Source organism: Lichenostomus cassidix, chromosome 1 (genome assembly GCF_008360975.1).
Source record: "Lichenostomus cassidix isolate B80296 chromosome 1, HeHo_3.0, whole genome shotgun sequence".
Taxonomy (NCBI): Eukaryota; Metazoa; Chordata; class Aves; order Passeriformes; family Meliphagidae; genus Lichenostomus; species Lichenostomus cassidix.
Window position 1 is genome coordinate 40,837,136 of NC_139479.1, and position 21,118 is coordinate 40,858,253.

The 21,118-nt window shown below is 40.7% G+C and overlaps 1 protein-coding gene across 1 annotated transcript in view; it reads right to left on the reverse strand.

The window, feature by feature from the left end:
• GPC6 (glypican 6) overlaps positions 1-21,118 on the reverse strand; it is a 732,033-nt gene that overhangs the window by 14,250 nt on the left and 696,665 nt on the right. The window contains exon 8 of the mRNA XM_085057688.1: positions 8,757-8,893. Coding sequence (XP_084913814.1) covers positions 8,757-8,893 — 137 coding nt within the window. The remainder of the gene's footprint in view (positions 1-8,756; positions 8,894-21,118) is intronic.

The following is a 21,118-nucleotide window of genomic DNA, read 5'->3' on the forward strand; positions in this document are numbered from 1 at the left end:
CAGTGAAACTGTTTTAAAAATATAGTTTTTAATTTTTTACTGACTCCAAAGGATCTTTTTAGTAGCTCAGCTGCATGGGGAGCAGAAAGGATTTAAGTATTTCCAACTCCTAACTCTCCATATACTCCCCAGTAAGAGCAATGACTCTGTGAACTATGGAAAAGGTTTGCAAGCTAGCAGTAAGTCACTGCATATTCATATCCTCTGCTGACATGAATGGTTGCACACTAAATTAAGCATCTAACAGTGCATTCTGCTGTTTTTATTTCTTTCTGCTTAAAAAATATGAAGTCCTTTGTTGTCTATAGCATATTTGTTGTTCTGAGACAGTTTAGAAGCCTATCTTGTGGTGTTATGGCTTTCCTAGTTTAAAGTAGCACTTAATTTTCTTCTCCAATTCTTCCTTGCATCTCTTTTTTAGACCACCATGAACAACATCTCCAGCCCATATGACATCCAGGCCCATAAAAAGCATTGTAATTTTACCAGACTCCAGTATTCTCTTTGATTTGTTCCTTATTCCTTAAAACCAGGCTATGCTTGCATGTCTCATGTACTTTGTGCATAATATTTAAGGTATGGCATTTCCTATCCATCCACACATCTGAGTCTTCTATTCAGGCTTTTAGCTTATAATTTCTTGATTACTGCAGCCTTCCTTTCTCTGACCTTGAGTAATGCAGTCTTAGGCTACTCACAGGCAGCCAGTGTTCTTTCACAGGTATCTTTCCCCTACAAAAAGCAGCCCATGCCTCCAATCATCCTACACTAAAAATCTCCATTACCCTTTGTTAAAGATGCACACTTTGTCCCCTGCTGCTCTTTGTCCTCAGGAAGCTCTCCTTATAGGCATTTGCAAAGCTACCTTTTTTCCTGCTTCAAATCTCTGTTAAAAATTATCCATGCATTTTACAGCTGCCATGCTGAAATAGGGTTGACATTATTTCTCTGTGCTGGCATGGTACCCTGAAAAATAGCTTCCCTGTTCTCTCTTGTTGGTCTTTACCAACCATCTTTGTCTCATATTTAGGCTGCAAGGGATTTGCGGCAGAGCTACCCTTTGTTTATGTTCTTTATAAGGATATGATCTATTTTGTAATTAGTTTGCATAGCAGGCTGTCCTACTGATGTTTGTGGGACTCCTCGTGTGTGTATGTGCTCAGATAATAAGTAAGGATTGCACAGTCTAGCCTACTAATGACAAGCTTTCATGATGCCTGGTACTGAATATAGTTTGAGAGTATGTCACATCACTCTCAATTGTGCATGCCCAATTCTCTATCAGCATTGAAGTTTGGCATTGATAACAGCATTGTTCATATTGATCTGGAAAAATAAATGTATCTTAAAAATAAATGTGAAAGTAAGGGAGAAGAAAGGACTTTCTCTGTTGAAGTCATGGTGAAGGGAAAATAAGCTCTGCATTGCTTCTGGAGGTCCACAAAATGACAGATGCTTTGCTGCACCAAGGAAGGGTTTAGTCTCAGTGTAATAGGTCCCTGCTTTGCAAGACGAGACTCATTTGCCAGCAGTGGCCTTTGATGAGAATAATCCTGGAGGAATGTGAACATCTAAGAACAAAACATGATTGCCAAAAATACTCAGCCTCAAGCTGCATGTCCTGTTGTTCCACTAGTACCATGATGAGAAACAGCACTGCTGTGGGGATCCCATCCAGATTCCTGCGGTCAGGTTTACTACGGTGAGAACACAGAGCCACCTCCCCTAGTATGGCAGACTGCAGACCACTGTTATGACTCACTAAACATAGAATAGGAAATAATTCTGTAGAGCTGCCTAGAGGCAGCAGGATGGAGACCTTGGCAGGCAGGGATGCTCTGGACTGCAAAGGAACAGCATCTCCATCTGTCACACGTCTCTACAAATGAAAGGGCTGCTGTAGATAAATTACTCAGCCCAGCAGTAAATCAGAGATTTCAAGGTGCTGTTGATTAAAAAAAGCAAGACTGTAAGAATTGAACTGCTGGCTCAGAGAGGATTACTGCTTTGCCCAGTATCCTGCCCATGACAATGGCCAAAGCTGTTAGTAGCTAGAAGTGATCTGAAATTGCTAAACATTCATGTGGTTTCCTTTCCTTGTTCATGAAGCTGCGCTTCATTGCAACCTGTGCATGAGAAGCTATGGATAGCTCTGAAGGGCAGCATACAGGCTTTCTTGACAGATTTCTGTTTGATTTCATTTTGTGTCATCATCAATAAAAAAAGATAAATGTACTGACTTAAAGCAATTAGAGAATGCTCTGATGTGTGCATTTCATGAAGGTTCGTATTTTGCACAGTGTTGTGCATCAGATGTCCTTCTCATGACCATTTAGCTTTAAATGGGCCAGCCCACTCAGTTATAGAAAGTGATTTTGTTGAACTGTTACACACCCTGCTCTATCTGCCCAGGATCAGGTGATCCCCAAAGCACTCCCGGCAAGTGTATCTCACTTTGGTGTATAAGGGACACATACTTGATGTAGATCACAAGAAATCCGTGGCCTTACTACTGCCTAACAGTTAGCTGGATACTTAAATTCCCTTGGTATTTAGGACATAAGAGCAAAAGAATTAGAGAGGCTGAAAATTCATCTTTAGGTTTACACACATACCAAATATTGTATTTTCAAATGCAAGTATCTGCATCTAAGCAGAGTCTCACTCTCACCAGATCTAGTCACCACCGGATCCAGTCACACCTAGTCAGGAATTTATTCATCAGTGGAGTGGGGACAGCTGTCAGAGTCCCATATGCCTTTGGCCAAATGACTAGTTCATTATATTTCATCTGCTGGGATTTACTTGCATAAACATAGACAGCTGGTGCCATTTGAATGCTCTCAGTTATTCCACCTCTTCTTGTCACTAGCTCTGAAAGGTGAGGCTTTCTGGATCATACCTGCAGGCTTGAGGAGGAGGTCCTGGACATCTGGGCCATCTAAAGTTATAGTGAGTGCCTCTCTTCAGGCAGCTGAATCAAGTCTTGAATGACACTTTAGCCAGTAGGATGTAGGCTGCTTGGTGTCAAGCTGCCATTCTGGTAGGGTTTGAATATCCCACAGGTTGAGGGTCTAATTTGCCAGTTCCATGAAGGTGTCTTGACCACTTCGACCATCTTACGTAGCAGTAGGCAAGTGTGTTCATTGGAAAACTGCCTTTTTGAGTACACTGACAGGATATTGAGCTCTTTTCAGACACCTTAACATTGGTGCTTTTAAAAATGCTCCAGCAGTTTTAGCCCAGCCTCTGATCTTGAGGGGAGGTAGTGTCCTGTGTCATGCTTATCCCAGGTGCCCCACAGAGTCTCCAATGATACTACTACTGCATGAGCAACACACTCCTTATTGTCTCAACACATATTTTATGTGTTACATGAATTTATGTGTCTGAATGTGTAGCTGGATTGTGCCCTCATTACTGAGCTAGTTCACCTGCTTCTTTGTGGGGGTGGGGGAAAGTCAGAAAAGTCTATATTGAATGAAACATCTTTGAATAGTTTTCCTTTCTTGAAAGGACTGATGCAGATATGGGAACACGCAGCCCAAGGTGTTTTGTGAGTGACAGCCTCGGAGAGGCAGCCCGACATGTGTTCTGACAAAAGCATTTTGATGTGTGTGGGGTAGGGTTAAGTCACACCGAATAGGAAGCCATGTCTTGGGACCATGATTTGACAGAAGATTTGTTGCTGGCTGGGCAAAGTTGTTGAACACAGCTGCTTTTGCTGCAGTTCCGTAAGCGGAGACACCCTTGTGAATTTTAAGCTTTGCTGCTGCTTCTGCTCTCGTTAATGATCTCTTTGTAGGCCTGGCCATTACAAGAACTGTATGCCCATTATAAATGAAGAGAAGTGCCAGCCTGAATCAGTGTCTGTTCTTTGCATCCTCCCAGCAAAATAAAAAAAGAGCAAGCTTTCTTAGCCCTCTGAGTATAGAGAAGCTGAACAATACTGTTTGTTTTCTGCTGTTTGCTCCTTGCTCAGCTATGTCAGGATTTTAGTGTAATTTACGTTGTTTTCTAAAATATTAATGCTTTCTGTTCCTCTTAGCCTTTCCACAGTTCTTGCTTGTCTCAGCAGACACAGCAAAGATGTCTTTTGGCACATCTTAGCCAAGTACCACAAAGTCTATTTAAAACCACTTCACTTCCCCACCCTTTTTTTTTTTTTTTTTTTTTTTAAATAACCTGTAATGTTCCAGGGCGTCTGCTTGCTTTTCAAGTCTAAAAACGATTGATGAATCTTTCAGGTAATTTATCCAAAGCCTGTAGATTTGACACCCTCCCCCCAAAAAAAAGGAGGAGGAAAAACAATAAGGAGGGACCTTCTGATTTTTAAAATAATCTGTCTTAAAGGGCAGCATTCTCCATATTTTGCTGCTACAGCAACTGCTTACAGTACAACTGGGGTATGCCACCTAGGCAGTACTGGAGTTATTCCAGGTGCATGGAATTGTAGGCAGTAGAGAACAAAATACAGCAGAGGTTTACTCAGGCTAGGCTGGGTTTAGACAGTCACATCTGGTCCAGAAAGATAAGTGCAGTGGAAAATTGGCTTCTTTGGCTAACTAGTTCACCTCATCTGATTCTGTTTGCTCAGGAGGTAATCCCCACAGGGTATTTTCAGTTCGGTTTTTTTTTTCCTCCATCCTGGAGAAAAGCTTGAGGAGACACAAGGAGAGAGAGAAAATGCCAGTTTGCTGGAAGATGTAAAAATAAACTAGAGCCATCAATTAAGAAGAGGCAGCTTTCACACCTACTGAGAAGTGATTCAAAGCATCAACTTTCACCAGTGGTGCTCAACAGTTATCTGTGCCTACCTCCAGCTAAAGGGCATTCAACACATTGTCTCTGCAAGCTTTCTGGGTCAGCAGTGAGCAACTTTCTCAGGGCAAACACAGATCTGGTGAGTCTTTCTTCCCACCTGAATTTCACCAGGAATTAAAAGCTCTCTGCCACAGAAGTATATATTCCCATATGGGTATGGAGAAGAAAATAATGTCAGGACAGCTGAGAGTCTATGCTGGGTTTGTTTTGGTGACATATCTTGTAGTTCTGAGCTAGATATTGAAAATGACAGTGTTAATTTTTCCTTTAATTCCTTATCTTTATCTATTTTTTTCCTGTTTATATTATTTTTCTGTCTCATATATAATGCCATTTTTTCAACTATTTGGAGGAGTGATAGGTTCCTTGTGGAAAGGAATGCCAGTCTCATCTATTCCATGGATTACAGCTTTTCAGAACTAAGACCTATTAATAAGTCTACAGCCCTGGAGAGACTGAGCACCAAGATGATAGTGCATGAGCACAATCTCTCAGATGGTTTGGTTGAAATGAGCTGGCTGAGTTCGTTGGAGCAATTCAAAGTTCTTCTCCTGAACATCAGAGTGAACATCTCACTTCAGTAAAAGTCACATATTCAAGGACTAATACCTTGGACTTGGTTTGAGTCCCCAGAACCTGATTTCCATCATTCTTGGGAAAACAATTTCTGGAGAACACCTATTAGAGAAGAGGTTATCAGCTGTTGTTAAGAATTTAATTGCATGTAGGGAGGGAGGTAAATTTTCAAAGTTTGATCTTAATGTTGTTTTTAGATCCTAAATAGCTTTCAGAAATCTGTCTCTGTACATCTGGCAGAAGATGTTAATTCTTTAAACACCAAATTATGTTCAAGTTCTTTTGTGAATACAAATATGATGGAGGAATCCTGCTGGGCATGTCTCTAAAAGACAGTTTGTCTGAAGTAGCTATTATTATTATGTTTAATTTGGATTTTTCGGAAAAAGAGACTCATCCATCTAATAAATATTTTCCCATTTCCACAGCACTTGGTTTCTACGTGATGTGACCTGATTAAAACTGTTCTTCATCCAGGATCAGCAAGGAGCCAAGTGCACCCTTCCAGAACGCCAAATGGATGACTCTGTTACCCCATGATTACTTGTGAATTGGCGACCTTCAATTGGCGACCTGGTGTCACTGTAAATTAATCATGGCAGCAAAGTGATATTTAGGGAGTGTAATAACCACAAATGACCTTGGTGTAATGCCTCTCTCAGGAAAAAGCCAAGCTTTCATTTTCTGTGATCTCAGATTTGTAACTCTTTGCCCCTGTAAAAGCAGCATCAAAAAGTGATGTGTAAAATGAAATATAAGGCATAATGTCTATTTGGCAATTCAAAGTTTCTAATTCTTTATTCCAAAACAGGATTTGATAAAACCTCAGCAATAATTTCCTTTCCCAATGGTAGCCAACACCATGTTGTCTTCTTACCTACAGTATTAATGTCTAAGAAAACAGAAGGCAACTAAATTTCTTTTTTTTCCTATCACCGGCTTTTGTCACATTCTCTGGAATTCAACATGCAGCTCCTCATTTAGCACAGTACTTAAGGGTACTTAAGACAGCTGACACAGTGAATGCAGATATACATATACATATAATTGGCCAGATTTTGCTATATTCATTCTTGTGATCTAGTATTTGATATCAGATACTAACCAGTCTGATGAAGGAAACCATTATTTTTTTTATGTTGCAGTAAATGTCCTTGTCCACCAGCCAAGAGGTGATTTTGAATTTAAAGCTAGTTATTTTCAATATTGTTTTTAATATTATTTCATATACAAGCCATGGCATTCTGTGGTGTTTCCCTGATTTATTACTATTGCCTCCACCAGAAGAGTTTATTGAATTCTGTTACTAAGATTATGACTGTACATTTCCTTTGGGAATGGATATTAAACAGAAACTGGGCAGAGGAGCAGTGCCTGGACCTGCTGAAATCGTATCTCCAGGTGATGTTTGGAAGCTGTCACTCTACATCCAGTGAAACATTTGAGTTCCATTATCAAGGAGATTATTACCAGAGGAGAGCTCTTCTCAATAGCTCCAGAACATTAACCTCAGAAGGCATCATGAAAATAACCAGGCTTCTCATAAGATAAATACTGCAAAAGAAGGGTGAAAAACTGTATGCCTAAAATGTACCTCCCTAACTCCCAAGAAAAGTGGAAGCTGTGCCAAACCCTTCAGTGCAGGAGCAAGAGACAGCTGCCAAGTATTTGCCAGATGTGGTACACACACTAGTGTTGGTCGTGGAAACCGGGAGGAATAGACAGATATTAAAGGATTTGACTGCTCTTTTGCCAAAAGAGTAGTATGTATCCCTTACTGATGCATGTATCCTGATGTTGCTCATGGCATTTAGCTGGGATGCCTGGAAACTCTGCTTAACTACTGGCAGTGCAATGGCCTGGGCTCATGTCTTTCAAAGCTCGATAACAAGAAAGGATAAAATAGAGAAAGAGAAACTGCACATTTTTATTTCTCTCTTCACACTGTTCCTTTGTGATGAATCCTGTAATAGCCAGACGCTCCTCCTAGTGTTTCTCTGAATCCCCAGGGGCTTTCTATGATCTGGGACTTAGCAACTAAGCAGTGGCTCATGCTTTTGGACAGATTTGTTCACATGCATCCAAAAGAGGATTCAAGGGGTTAGCAGCATCCCAAACAGCCCCCTGCTCTTGTCGGTAAAATGAATTCTTTTGAAGGTTATGTAGTAAGGCTGGGAAAAAATGGTGTGCATTTGGTGTGAAACATCCCCCTGTAAACTGTGCTTCTTATCAAAATGATCAATGATGAGATGGGGGGATGGGTGTAATCTATTTATGTGTCTGTCCATCCACACACCTATGTAAAATGACACCGAGCAGTTTTCTAAGATTTTTCCTGTGTTGTCTTATTTTCACTGTTTTTATATTTTATGTGTTTGTCTCATTTTTTCCCATTGTTTTTTTGCTTGATTGGTTGGTTGCTTTTTCTTATTGGCTTGTTTTTATATTCCATCTTCATACATACCATCAGGTAAAAGGAAAAGAAAGATTCCAGTCCCCGAGTGCCACAAAGTGTCACTTCTCTTGAGATTCAGCTGTCACCAGACACTCAAACCTCTCCACTCCTCATGTCTACCCCAAAGCACAGGATACCACTGTGTACCTGAAACCAGACTACCCCTGGCATGGTCCCTGAGCAAATTCCTCCCCCTCTCAGTGGGATAATCAGATCCTCTCCTCTGTCAGCTGATGAATTCACACTGGGACCTTTGGAGACACCCTGCTCATCTGCTGGCTCCTGCTCTGCTGCAGCCAGGGCCAAGTAAACTTCAAAATTAAAGCTCACAGAAATCTCATCACAAACAGGGGCAGATGACCACAGTTACCTCTGAAGAAGTAACATAAGGTCAAATCTTCTACACAAGATAAGGAGTGCTACATTTATTCTTTGGTGGTTATTTTTCATTTTCTTTCCTCCCCCCCCAGTAAATAGCCCTAAGCTTTGCCAGCCAATAGCAAGTAGAGTCAAAATTCCAATTTCTGTTTCATCCCAGTATGATATCCCGAGAGTGCAATTGCTTCACAAGCTGTCAGTCCCAACACAGGGATGCTAAATGGACCTAAAGAGCTCTTCGAAATCTCAGTATAAATTATCCTTCTGGAGCCAAACCAATGCACATTTTCTGCCATCACATGCTGACACGCTGTGCACATTTACCCTGACTCACACTCTGGCTTTAATGGCACTTTGACAATAAGTAATCTTGGCTACAAGCTGCGTGTGGACAATGACTTGTTCTCCCCATTTCTGTTTCAGCCCCATAAACAGCTTTGTGAAATACCCTCAGCCTCATGATTGCTTCAGGCCAGATGGGCATTTGGACTGAGTGAGGTGGATGGAGAGGAGTCCACCTCACCTCGCCTTGGTGTGGCCATTCCAGCAGTCCTCCTCCACTGACGGACCGGCTGTCACTCGCTCATCCTTGCAGATTGTGTAGGGCAGTGTTGACCAGAACTTTTTAGAGAGCTTTAGCTTTTCTTTAATGTCTGTTACCTGATTAAGAGACAATGAGAGGGAAAACAGATTAAAAACATCAGCCACATTAGCTATAACAGTAAACAATACATTGTTGAAATTTGTAATGGTGATGATGGTGAAGGTAAAAAAGCTAAAGGTGCTAAAACTTAATTTCCTGTGTTTAAAAACAAGACACTCAGCATTTGAGTTCAGAACATACAAACAATCAAAGTCACCTTTTTCCACAGGCAAGACATTAAGAAAAGTGTGTTGCATCTTGCTCTTCCTAGTCTCAATTTGTCTACGGTTTTTCTAAATATACACCTTTTTAAGAATTAATATGCCTCACAGTCTGCTGAATATGAATTCAGTTAAACAGTGTACATCAGATAAACCCACCAACTTGTTGATGTCTTAGAAAAATACTATAGAAACAGCTACATGTGCAGGTTCTGAAAAAATGGTGCAGTGCTGAGCTGATGTTGAACTGATTTAAGATACACAGGCTGAATACATTGCAGTATATTTGGATCTCAGTTACAATGAGAAGTCATGCAGAGACTATATTCATCTTTGCCATTATGTGTAGATAAATATCTGTAGCTGAGTACAGAATCCACATGCAAGAAACGTTGGGACAGTATTGGAACAGTTTCTTTACCTTAAAAATTCCTTGAACAATAATTTAATTTGGCATTATTCAGGCAGTAAGCAGGAACAAACTGAATTTCCAACATCAACTTAATAAATAAATGCTCTGACTAAAATTTTATCAGTTCTTGTTTTGTGTACGGTATACTGGAGCGGAAAAATCTACAAGAATAGATAGAAAGGACAACAAAGGACAGACTACAAAGGATGAATGCTGCCACTGTTGTTCTTATGGAAACAGATGCATTTTGCATTAAGTTGTAATAGGATTTAGGGGAGCTTTTTGAATAGCTTTTAAAGGAAATCACTAAGCTTTGTTCTTTAAAAAACCAAGAAATAAAAGCTCTCCATTCTTCCATTCAGTTTTGAGATTGTCTTTTAGGTTGTTGAAGTACAATATTGTACTCGGCTATTTATCTCTTTTATCTTTTTTTCTCAGGACATGATAGCTCTCCTCGCAAATGGCCCATGCTGCTTCACCATGCTTAAACTCTGTGGAATGTCACTTTATAAGCCAGGAGATAGAAACAGCTGAGGATGTTATTTCAGAGGCACTGTTTGAATTTTCATCCACAAGCAATAAGTAGGACAGTATTTTTCTGTACAGGTTTTTGAGTGTTTCTTGTCTTGATAGACACTTTATGAATCTCCTCCACACCCCTTGCCAAGCCCTGGTTGTTTTGTTTTCACATGAGATACTAGTGGCATTTGCAAGCCCTTAAAGTCTCAATAGGGGAGTCCTGCCAAGCCAAAAAAGAAATTCCAGTTTACAGGCAGTGAGCAAGGCTTTGGCAGAAGTGGAGATGGTCTCAGGATGCCTGCCCTTTCTGATGTCTTTGGTCCATGGTGTCGCTGTTGAGCCGCTAGCAGAGAAGGAAAGCCCCGATTCTCAGCGTGGCATAGAAAAAAAGTACTTTATTGTTTGAATCCAACATATATATAGAGTTTTCAAAGGTCACCCAGATTGGTCAGTCAGAAACCTCCCCCGGGTTTGATTGGCCAGGCCTGCACTGTCCAAATCTCGAGACACTGTTTTTGATAACATCCAAACTTTATCTTTGTTTATAAAACACAAAAAGAATTCTCATGGGAAAGACCTGTGCTAGCCACACCATGGGACGAGGGTTTTTGGGGAGACAGCAGTCCCTTTTCTTCCCCTTCTGCCCATGCTGATGGTACAAACCCCAAGGTCTCTACTGGGACAGCCAACCAGCACAAGCAACTCAGTTAAACTGCCCATTGCTCATGGTGTGTAAATTCCTGCTAGGGCACAGTGAGGACAGAGAAATTCTATAGAAAATCTAAGGAAGAGAGCTTATGGGGTGGAGGATCCATTCATATAAGCTTGGTCAACACGAAAGTCAAAAGGATAAATTTTCTTATTATTGCTTGTACCTGGATTACTATTTACACAAGCAATTGATTGAAAATGGCAGTGAGTAATTAGCTCTCAGGGCAATAACTTCATTATGTTTTGGAAGTTATGTAAAGCTATTCAAAACTCAGATACTTCGAGCTGCATTCAGATTTTGCCCATATTCAAATTAGAACTGGTGCTCTAGGACTTGCTGACTTCTGTTTGGAGCCACAAGTGATTCAACACCCATTAGAAAGTAATTTCCTCCCCGACCATTCCAAGGGCTGTAATTTGGAGTAGAAGCTTTCCATTCTCATAGAAGCCAGCAAAAGAATGGAAAGGTTCTCACAGCTCACATGCTGCATGTGCTCTGCAGATATTCCCTGAAAATCAAAAAAAGGACTCCCTTTCCCAGTCACTTCTGTCACTTCTGAAGATATTAAATGTTGTATGTGTACTCTATATTAGATAACAAATCATTAAGTTTCCTAAGAGATTTTTTTTTAATATTTGTATTAAGGAAGCACACCTGATAAAGAAAGACGGTCTTACTTTATTCAGGATTGTTGGTAAGTGACAACTAATTAAATCTCAGAGGCATCCTCCTGAGGTGTTACTCCCATTTTAGAGACGGGGAGGAAGAAATTTGCATGACTCACAAATGACAGCAATAGCAAAAATGACTACAGCTTAGGGAAAGGTTACCATCTGAAGCCTCTCTAGATGCCTTTGATTCGGGTGGTGTTTTTAACATTTTTTCATTTCCTTCAGATACTTTCTTTCACAGTTATCTCCAACCTCACACCTCCATATTACACTATTTCACTCTGGAGCTTTACACAACTTGTGTGGACTCAGTCTCTGAAGTCTTGCCCTTTCTGCTGTCTGACAAGATCTCTGTTAATCCTCAGATTTTAGCAGTGGAGTTTGCTCATATATCTAACTGGTTCCTTGAACCTCATCCTGAAACTTTCTGGAAGTGCAGGGTGGTGTCTGATGGCTTTGCTAAAGGAATTCTGAACACCAATTGATTCACCTCCTCTTTCAGGGAGTAGCCTGAGGGCCATTTCTGTGAGATGAGTGTTTGGGCAGGCAATGACTTTGGAGTACTTTTAATGCAACTTTAAATGCAGAATAGAATTAGGTGATGTAATGCCTGCCATGACATGTTAAACTTTTGCCAGTGGGTTTCAGAGGCTTCAGTTCTGGGATCTTGTCAAGCATGACCACAGAAATTCTCTTATTAGTCCCCATTGTTACACATGTTCCTCTGTACATTGTTTTGATCAACACCAGCATTTAAAAAATATGTAACAGATGTACAGACCCTTGAAAATGAGACAAAACCCACTAAGGACTCAGTTAATATTTCTTGCTTGTGATTTATGGAGTCAGACTACTCTATTCCCTTATGACCTGTGGCCTTGTAAATGATTCCTTGGTATTTCCTATTCTTTGATTCAAAGATTAACTTTCAAGCTTGGTTAGGCTTCTGTGGAAACATTTAAATATGAGATATTTGCAATTTTGATATTTTACATATTTCCTTTCCACTTGCTCTAGCAGAGATTTACAGGGATTAAGACAGCTAGATGTCTTTGGCTGTAGCTAGCCTGATTTTCCCTAGTTATCTTCCTGACATAGCCCTGATATTATATTGAAATACCCTTTTTTCAGCTACTTTGAAGATGTGAAACTTGTTCTGAATCACAATACTTTCTCATAAAAGAAAAGATATGGCAAGAACCACACAAAGTGTTACATTTTTAATTTATTGGGGGATATATAGAAATGGATATTAAAATAGCCTTGCCTTGATCTATAATTGCTAACAGAAGACAGGCATTACTGTTTAAGTGAGAAAAGCTAAATATTTGCATCATTTGCAAAGAGAAACTCATATCCAGAGTTACAGGAATAGTATACTTACATACCCTACACTGGGAAATACAGTTAATTTCTTATTTCTGCCACTGACTTCTTACACTACCTAGTCAATCCTATATATCATGCAATTCCTCAGCAGAACTTGGAAGGGCACCCACGAGCTCAGTTCCAGGCCTACCAGCACGGGCTCAGCTATAAAGTAAATAAAGCTGACCTATGTTTCTTCTTTACTCACCTTGCACTGAAAAGTCATGAAGCGAGCTGAAAGCAAGCCTGTCACTTTAGTAGGAGCCAGACCTTAGCATTCCTTGCTTTATTTCAGGACATCTGGATAAACTGAGAATTCAAAGTAAGCATTGAATATACCATGCAAAAATAAAAGTGTGGTGAATACCAGTTTTATAAGGCATGAAACACTGCAGAAAGACCCTTGCTTGTGAAGCAGGCACACAACTGCCAACAGAATCACTTTGACTTAATATCTGATGGAAACAGGTTTCTTTGGCAGTATGATAAATTGTGCTCAGAAGCAATTGGGGACAAAAAGCAAATTTTAAATGTGGGGGCCATAAAAGAATTTTTTAAAATTAAATTCCTTTTTTTTTTCTTTTCGTCCTGCTCTGCCAAGTCTTCCCCTGTCAAGACCATCTCATATTCCTTCCAGACTTATCATTCCCACCCATATAATTCCTACTTTCACAGATAAAGGACTATAAGAAGATGCTAAAATCATGTTCAAAGATGGTGGAATGCACGCAAACCTGACCTAAGTTCAATGCAATAAATGAAATCAAATAATATGGAGTCTTTATGTTAGAAGAAACTGTTCCCATTAACCTCCCTTTCTTCTTCCTGATGTTTTTGAATTGCAATTTTTCACGTTTATTCTGCAATTTGGGAAGATTTTCCTTTTGAAGTGCAAGCAGAATATTCAGCTTGCCTTTCTGTCAACACATTCTCCTTGTGGATGCTCAGAGACATCTCTATGCACACACCAATTGGGAATTAAGCCTTTGTAACCTGGGAAAATGCACAGATGTTTCTGGTTGTTCACTGGAAGTTGTTTCTCTGGGGTACCAGGGTGCCACCCTAGATGTTGTACTGTGGGTTAGTGTGTGGCAGCATAGACACTTGGGATTTCCCAGTGAAAACCAGACACGTTTTTTGTTTGCCTGCTGCTTGCTTTGCCCTACAAGTGTCTAAGACACCCAGCCAAGCACTCAGCACTCTTGCAGTCTTTATTAAAAATAATGTAGATCTTGCATAATGGTGGGCAGCTGGATAATGGATTTATGCATATGGTGCTTGACCACCTGAGCTGCCTGTGGGATTGTAAGGGGCATGCCCTTCATCATGGGCATGGCATGGCCAGGTAGGAAGAACAAACAGTTCACCACCATCTCATTTGTGTTCTGCCTTACCAGCAGAAAACTGCGCCAGACTTTCATACATCGATTTATGTCCATTAGGGATTTAATGTGAAAGCATTCTAAGACTAACAGCCAACAATTTGTTTAAAAGGACTAGGTTAGCAAGCACATATTATATACTGCTTTTAACTAAGTTGCTATGTGTCTGCTACATGTGCGTGTCACAGTCAGGGCAAGAATCATACGTCACAAGCAGCTTAGTGTAGGACAGCTGGGTATTTTAATTGACACGCAGTTTTCCTTGTAAAATGGGCTTGATGAAAAGCAGTTAACTTGGACTCCTAAGTTTTAGGGACTGTCCCTCAAGAAAGATGTATGTCCTGTGTGTCCTTTGTTACATCTGCCATCTTCATACAGATATCTGAGAGGCATTAAACAACTGAACTGGGCTCCCTCTATCTCACCCAGCAATTTAGCTAAAGAGGATCTCTCTCAGAGGGTTTTTTAAAAGGCACCTTCATTTCTCCACTGATTAGATGTAGGGAGCTTAGGCACACATTTTTGTTTAGAATGGCTCATTAGGTGCCCAAAATCTCAGTGCACACTGGGTACCTCCGTGAGGGTGACTTGCTTCGATTAGAAAACAAGCGAGGCAGAACTTTATTTGCTCTATATGGAAATTTTTTTTCATACATTATACATTTCCATACCTTCTCACAAAATAAATTTAAATGCCAAGCAGTTGCCAAACCACCATGCACTCCACAGCAGATTATTTTCAGCCTTTTAAAAAGTGAGGTGTGTGCCACATGGAATCAGCAGGATTTGAGCATCGCGTTGCCCCAGCTGGCAGGGAGCACCCAAAATTTGGGGGCCCTCGAGATGGCAGTGTTGCTCAGTTTTTTCACTGCTGCCAGCCCTCCCCAGCACACCCGCTGTGTTTCCCAGAGAATAAGACCGTAGATTGTTCTGCTGAATATAAAACTGACAACCCTGTTATTTTAAACTCGAAAGTGACAGGCTGTTATTTTAATGAGGTCTGCCAGTGCCAAGGTTAACCAAAGCTTTATTTTCCCTACAAAACATTAAGGCTGCGGTTCTAAAAAGGGGGCTGTGAAATTTTATGGTTATTGATACTTTCTCAGGGCAGAGAAGTTCTGAGAAATTCACCCAAGTCTTCTTGTTCAACAAATGCTTTTTGGTTTTCCACCATTTAAATTTTTTTTTTAAATTTGACTTTGTGACTTTAAATGGTCCAGAGCTTTACCAATAACTGCCTGCTCATGATTCATGTTTCTGCATAGAAAAACACATGACAGCTCTTCTAATCAAGAACTAATGCAGAATCCCAGTTATAAAGCACAAACGGGCACTTGGGTAATTTGTGAAATAAAACAAACGAGCCAGGTGACTTTCCAAAGCAAGACTTTTCTCACCAGAGTATTTTAAAGTAAAATGAAAGGATTTTTTGCTGTCATTGTCTCTCAGGGCTATCACATCTTTGACAAGAAAAGAGTTAAGGCCTTTAATAACAGTAAAGAATGGCTACTGAATTCTCAGAATAACACATATAAGTTCAGAGAGTTAGGGTGCATTCAGCTCCCACACTAACACTCTTACACTTATGTATCTGCATTCACATCACAATCCCCAGAAACCCAACACTGACTCATTTAAGTTTCTAGTGCCATTTGTGACACCTGCAGTGACCCGGGCAAGTCTCCTATAGTTTGTGATTTATATGTGACCACCCAGTGTGCTGTCTTGGATGACCTAGCTGAATTGTGTTTCATTGAGCTTTGACCTGAAACAGGCATTGTAAAACAATCCAGGTTGCCTACTGCATGTTTTTTCAGGAAAATAATTTATGGGTCTGCACGAGGGCTGACATGGGCTTGCAGAAGTCTCCTTGCCATCTGTGGCCTGGAAATGCTGGTGTCACATCCCATGTTCCCTGGCTCCAGGGAATGGTGCCATTGTCCGTGTAAGGGCTCCACAGCCACTGCTCAGAGCTGACTTGTGCTCCAAAAGAATACAAGCAAAGCAGGCACATGCCTTTGGCATTGCTAGTTTTCTGCATCTTGACCCTCACCTGGAGTTTCTACCTTCGGCAGTTTCCACAGCCCTGCAGAGAGTGTAACGTTGTCTTGCATCATCAAATGGATCTTTCTTAATAAAAACACTGACATTTTTGCTTACAGACAGGTAGAGCCTGACACAAAACTCCTCCCACATTCAACATTCATTTTGGCTGGGGAGAGACAAAGGGCAGAAGTCTGTCCTATGGTGGAGCAACCTGGGCTAAATATCCCTTCCATAAATGTGTCCTCCTTTCCATGAGTGTGTCCATTTAAATTCTACACTTTGATCCCCAGTAAATAAAAACATTGCTTTTGGAAAGCAGAAGGTACTGGAAACACCAGTGCCCTGAAATGGAAATCTGTAGGACCTGAAGCAACTTTCCCCTTCCCTACAATATCTAGGAGCAGTGCTAAAAAGCTGGTCTATAAATCTGATTCAAGCAAATCCAAAGCACTCGGAGGAATCAGCTTTTTATTGCAGATAAGTATAAAAGTAGCAACAGAAATGTGCTGGAATCTTAAAGATAAAATGCCAGAGGCTTTTCTGTGGCAAGGCTAAGCCGTTAAGCACTGATTCTTCCTGAACAGTCCTTCATCTCTCCAAGCAAAAATGGTAATAGCTAAAGTAAACAATTACTAATAGAGTATTTCAAGCCTACACAGACTTTGATTTGTCCTGGAAATGTTTATCTGGTACCTGTAGTGAAGTGGCTGTTTCTTCTCTTAAAACTCAAGAGTTTAAAAGGAACTGCATGTGTTACAGCAGACAAATAGCTCAAGCCTCCCAACAGCTGTGAGAAGGATACAATTTCAAAGGGCAGCAAGAGCTGGGGTATGTCCTTTCATAACAGACAGAGCAAGGATAATTGTACTTCATACTTGGTAACCTTACATTTAACTTCATTTCTTCTAGTAGTTACTTCTTGACATAGCCCCTTTGCTTTCCAAACTGAAGAAGTTCTCAGTGGACTGTCAATGATGCAAAATAACTCAAGATTCAGACATAAGATGCTGGCTACCCTGCCTGCAATTTCTGGGCTTCTGATCTTCCCCTCCCTCAACCATGAGTGGCATATCCAGATATTTACCCAGAGCAGATGGAGTCATGTGTGTTCAGGTGGCAGAAAATACAGAAAGGAAAGACATATGTAAAGTCAGAGTACGCAAGGGAGAGTTTTGATGAAGGACCCACCTTAAGGTTTTGAATTACTGTACACTGTTATAAAATACTCGAGATGTCTTACATTCAATGTGAAAAAAGTGCCATTTTCTGTCTGGATTTCAGGTATCTTTTAGCATTGTTCATTTTTCAGAGCCCAACTTTTCAGATTCTCTTATCCCAGGGGATCACCAGGCCTCACAGGCTCAGCCCAAGGGGAGCAGCTTCAGAGAGCAAGGCATTAGAGCTGGTAGAGTGCTCTTCTCCACATCATAATCTGGATTAACAATGTTCCCATTATTAATGTTTTATGGGAACACCCCAAACTTGCAGCCATACCATGCAAACTCCTGCTTGTTCTAACATCATTATTCAATCCATCTAAAATGAATGCCTGTTAGATTTCCCTTCCCTAGCACCTCTGGTTGCCAGTCATTCTCTTCTGGAACTGGAGCTTGGTTTCAATAGCCTGGATATTTTCCTTCTTGATTATTTTAATTCAAATCGATACAAATCTGCATTATTACAAGTGGTGAATATATACAGTTGGGAAAAAATAAGAAGCCAGCACAGAGGATTTGTGACATTGCATGTGCTCATTGTAGTGACATGGAGTTTTGAATTTTTTTTTTTTTTTTTTTTTTGCCAAATATTCTTTCCAGATCCTCCAAGGAAGATGCCACAATTTCGTTTTCAGAGTTGTTTCAGAGATGAGAGAGTTATCAATGTATTGTTGTTAAATCACATGCAAATATATATTTGTAATGTTAAAATGTTAAAAACATCTAAGTGAAAATCACAAAATATTTAGAATGAAAAAAGTAATGTTTTCAGAGACAAAAAGTTATATAAAAAGGTATTTCTGGCAGGGAGAGTAGGCTCAGCAGGGAAAGATCTTATCAGGAAAACAATCAGAGTCAAAGAGAGCCTTGTAGTGTCAATCAGCTATGTCAATACACTAATGGCTTTCATTTCCTTTCCACTGAGCAGGGGAGCTGAGGTGGGGTTTCACTCTCTAGTCCTTTCACGATAGGTTTAAGCACCCCAGTTACTGGATCCTCACAGAACAGCTGCACACAGGTTCTGCACTCTGAAATGGAAACTGCACCCTGCTTCCTCCGGGCTGCCAGGGACTCAGGCAGATGCAGACAGGAGATGTAGAAGTTGGGTATGGGTCCAGCTACTGCTGGTAGCTCAGAATCAGTCTAAAAGAGGGAAGAAATTCAAGTCCAGGCTGAAGTATAGCAAAGTAATGAGGTGTTCTCATAAGATTTTATCCTAAAGCAGCAAAAATCTAATGAGACTAATCGATTCCCTGTTTTCTGCCATGGCTGGGGGGAAAGTAATGAATTTAGATATTCTTTCAAGACTGGTGCTCAATCTAATCCTTAAACAGGAAATGAACCCCTTCTAGATTTTGGTTCACTTTGAAGCAGACGTATATCTGGAGTCCTGAGCCCGAGCTGTGACTTGGTGCAGTATGAATTCAAGGTGCACAGCTCACCTCTGCCATAAATCCAATACAGTGCAAAACCATTTGTGAAATCTAATCTGGACAATTCAAAGAGCAAACACCGATGGATAAGAATGAGCACAGTTTCCAGCACTTGAGCCATACTGTGTGAATTTGAATGAGGTGTCTGTCTCAAAGAGTTTTTATTCCAAATAGAAAAATGACGAGAAGAAAGGAATATGCCATACAGATGAAAAATAATCATATGCCAAGCAAATTACTTGAAATCAGAGAGTCACTGGATAAGCAAAGCATTACTCCTACATCTCTAGTACCTTCCTTACAATGAAAACTCTATTTTCCCTTCTTGAATACTGCTTTACAAAAAACACCTCCCCACTTCTCCAAACACATCTATCTAACAGCAGTGATAATATAGCACACTTCAAGCTATATTTAAATCAAGCAGGTAAACACAGCATGCAACTAGGCTTGGTGTTACTGCTTGAGTATTTGTTGTGGCTCTTGGGCAGGCTTTGTCACTTGCCTTCCATCTCCCTGCCACCACAAGCATGCTGCTGGCATCTGGGAACCCTATGTCACCACACTGCTGAGGGGGACACACCACTTTTTGGATGCTGCCAAAAGAAGAGCCCGGAGTGAGGAAGCTGTGTATGTAAACTTGATTTTGCCTTTTTCTTTTGTCTTTTTTTTGTCTTTTTTTTTTTTTTTTTTTTTTTTGCAACAGGTACTGACCATCTCTCTGTGCTTCCACCTTCCCCTTCCCTTTAGTGTTAGTGCAAGAGGCCCCTGCATCACAGACTCTGCAGGGGGAGGACAGGCTGCGTTGGCTCTGTGGGGACAAGGATGCTGCCAGTGGGATATTTCCAAACAGAAATGGAAAATGGCAATGAATCTCTTCTGCATCTTCTGCTGTGAGCTGTGAGGGCAGGGTGGGTGGTGAAAAGAAAGCTACAGGACTCGAAGCAATCAATTTGCAATGGGTAGCAAGTGAGTCACTTCGCAAAGAACAGTAAAATATTCTTGTGTCATTCTTCCCTCAAAGCCCAGGCAATCCCGCCTGCTCTTCACAGCTGTCTCTGAGAACAAACAGGTACAACTGAGCTGCAGAGCTGCCTATGGCTGGCAGGCAGCCTCCTGCCAGCTGCCCCTCTTGATGGAAGCAAGCGGCTGGACAGAAGATCGATGCTTGCTCCTCACACACAGGCAGCTTAAAAGCAGCCCAGCCCCTGTGTCAGCGCTCTCATGACAGAGGCAGCTGTGCAGTGGTTATTTATTTGGCTTTTTTTTCAAAGTGCCTGCCTCATCTTAGCCTGCTGATGCTTTTCAGCCACACCAGGCATTTGGTGATCACAGGTTGTGTTCCCACGGTCAGGAGTCTATCCTAGAAATAATAACATTATACAAGCAACAAGTGCTGCTGTTTATTTGCCTCCAAAATCTAGAAGCTTTGAAATTCATGTTTCAGGGGATTTAGTAATAGTCCCAAAAGCTGGAAAATTTGATTTGTTTTGCCATAAGAGTGAAGACTGCAGATTTTAGGAAAAGCAGTTTCACAGGATAGGGAGTGAAAAATCTAGAAAATTTGCAATTTTGTCTATAAAAAGTAAATCCAGAGCTCTTCCCAGAGTAGAAAAAAACATCAAAATGAAAAAAAGAACGTACAGCCTCACAAAGGGTAGTGCCATAAATGAGCTAAAGATAATAATAGAAACATTCACATTTTCTGCATATTTTAGTTATTTTCCAGTCAGGAGCTCTTTAGCAGACAGACGAGATTACCCTCACTGAGTCAAAGCTACCATTGATACTGAATACATAAAATATAGGCCACTGCCTAAAGAATATTTTCAAGAGCATCCCATAAGGATCGTGTGCTTCCCAAACTCTTTCATTTCTCATCCACTTAATTGGAGTATTTCAAGAATGTAATTTGAAAAGCCTGGGATTTGGCGACTTGGAGTAGAAAAGGATCAGGAAGGTAGTGGCACAATGTGGAAGGGTCCTAGATACCCCCTGTAGGAGTTGATACAAGTATGTGAGGAAATACCAAACCCTGCCATCTCGAACTACCAGTGTGAGTAGAGACACAAGCTTGACAGAAAAGAAATATGATTTTTGGCAAGGGAGAAGGAAAATTTCCCTTCTAAAATATTTTCCTCCAAAGGGCTCAGAGCAGTTCGAGAAGTTAAACTATAAGGAAAAATTATGAGGACTCACCCAAAGTAAAAACTCACTTAAATGTTTTAACCATCAAATCATTCAGCGGAGGGGATTATGTT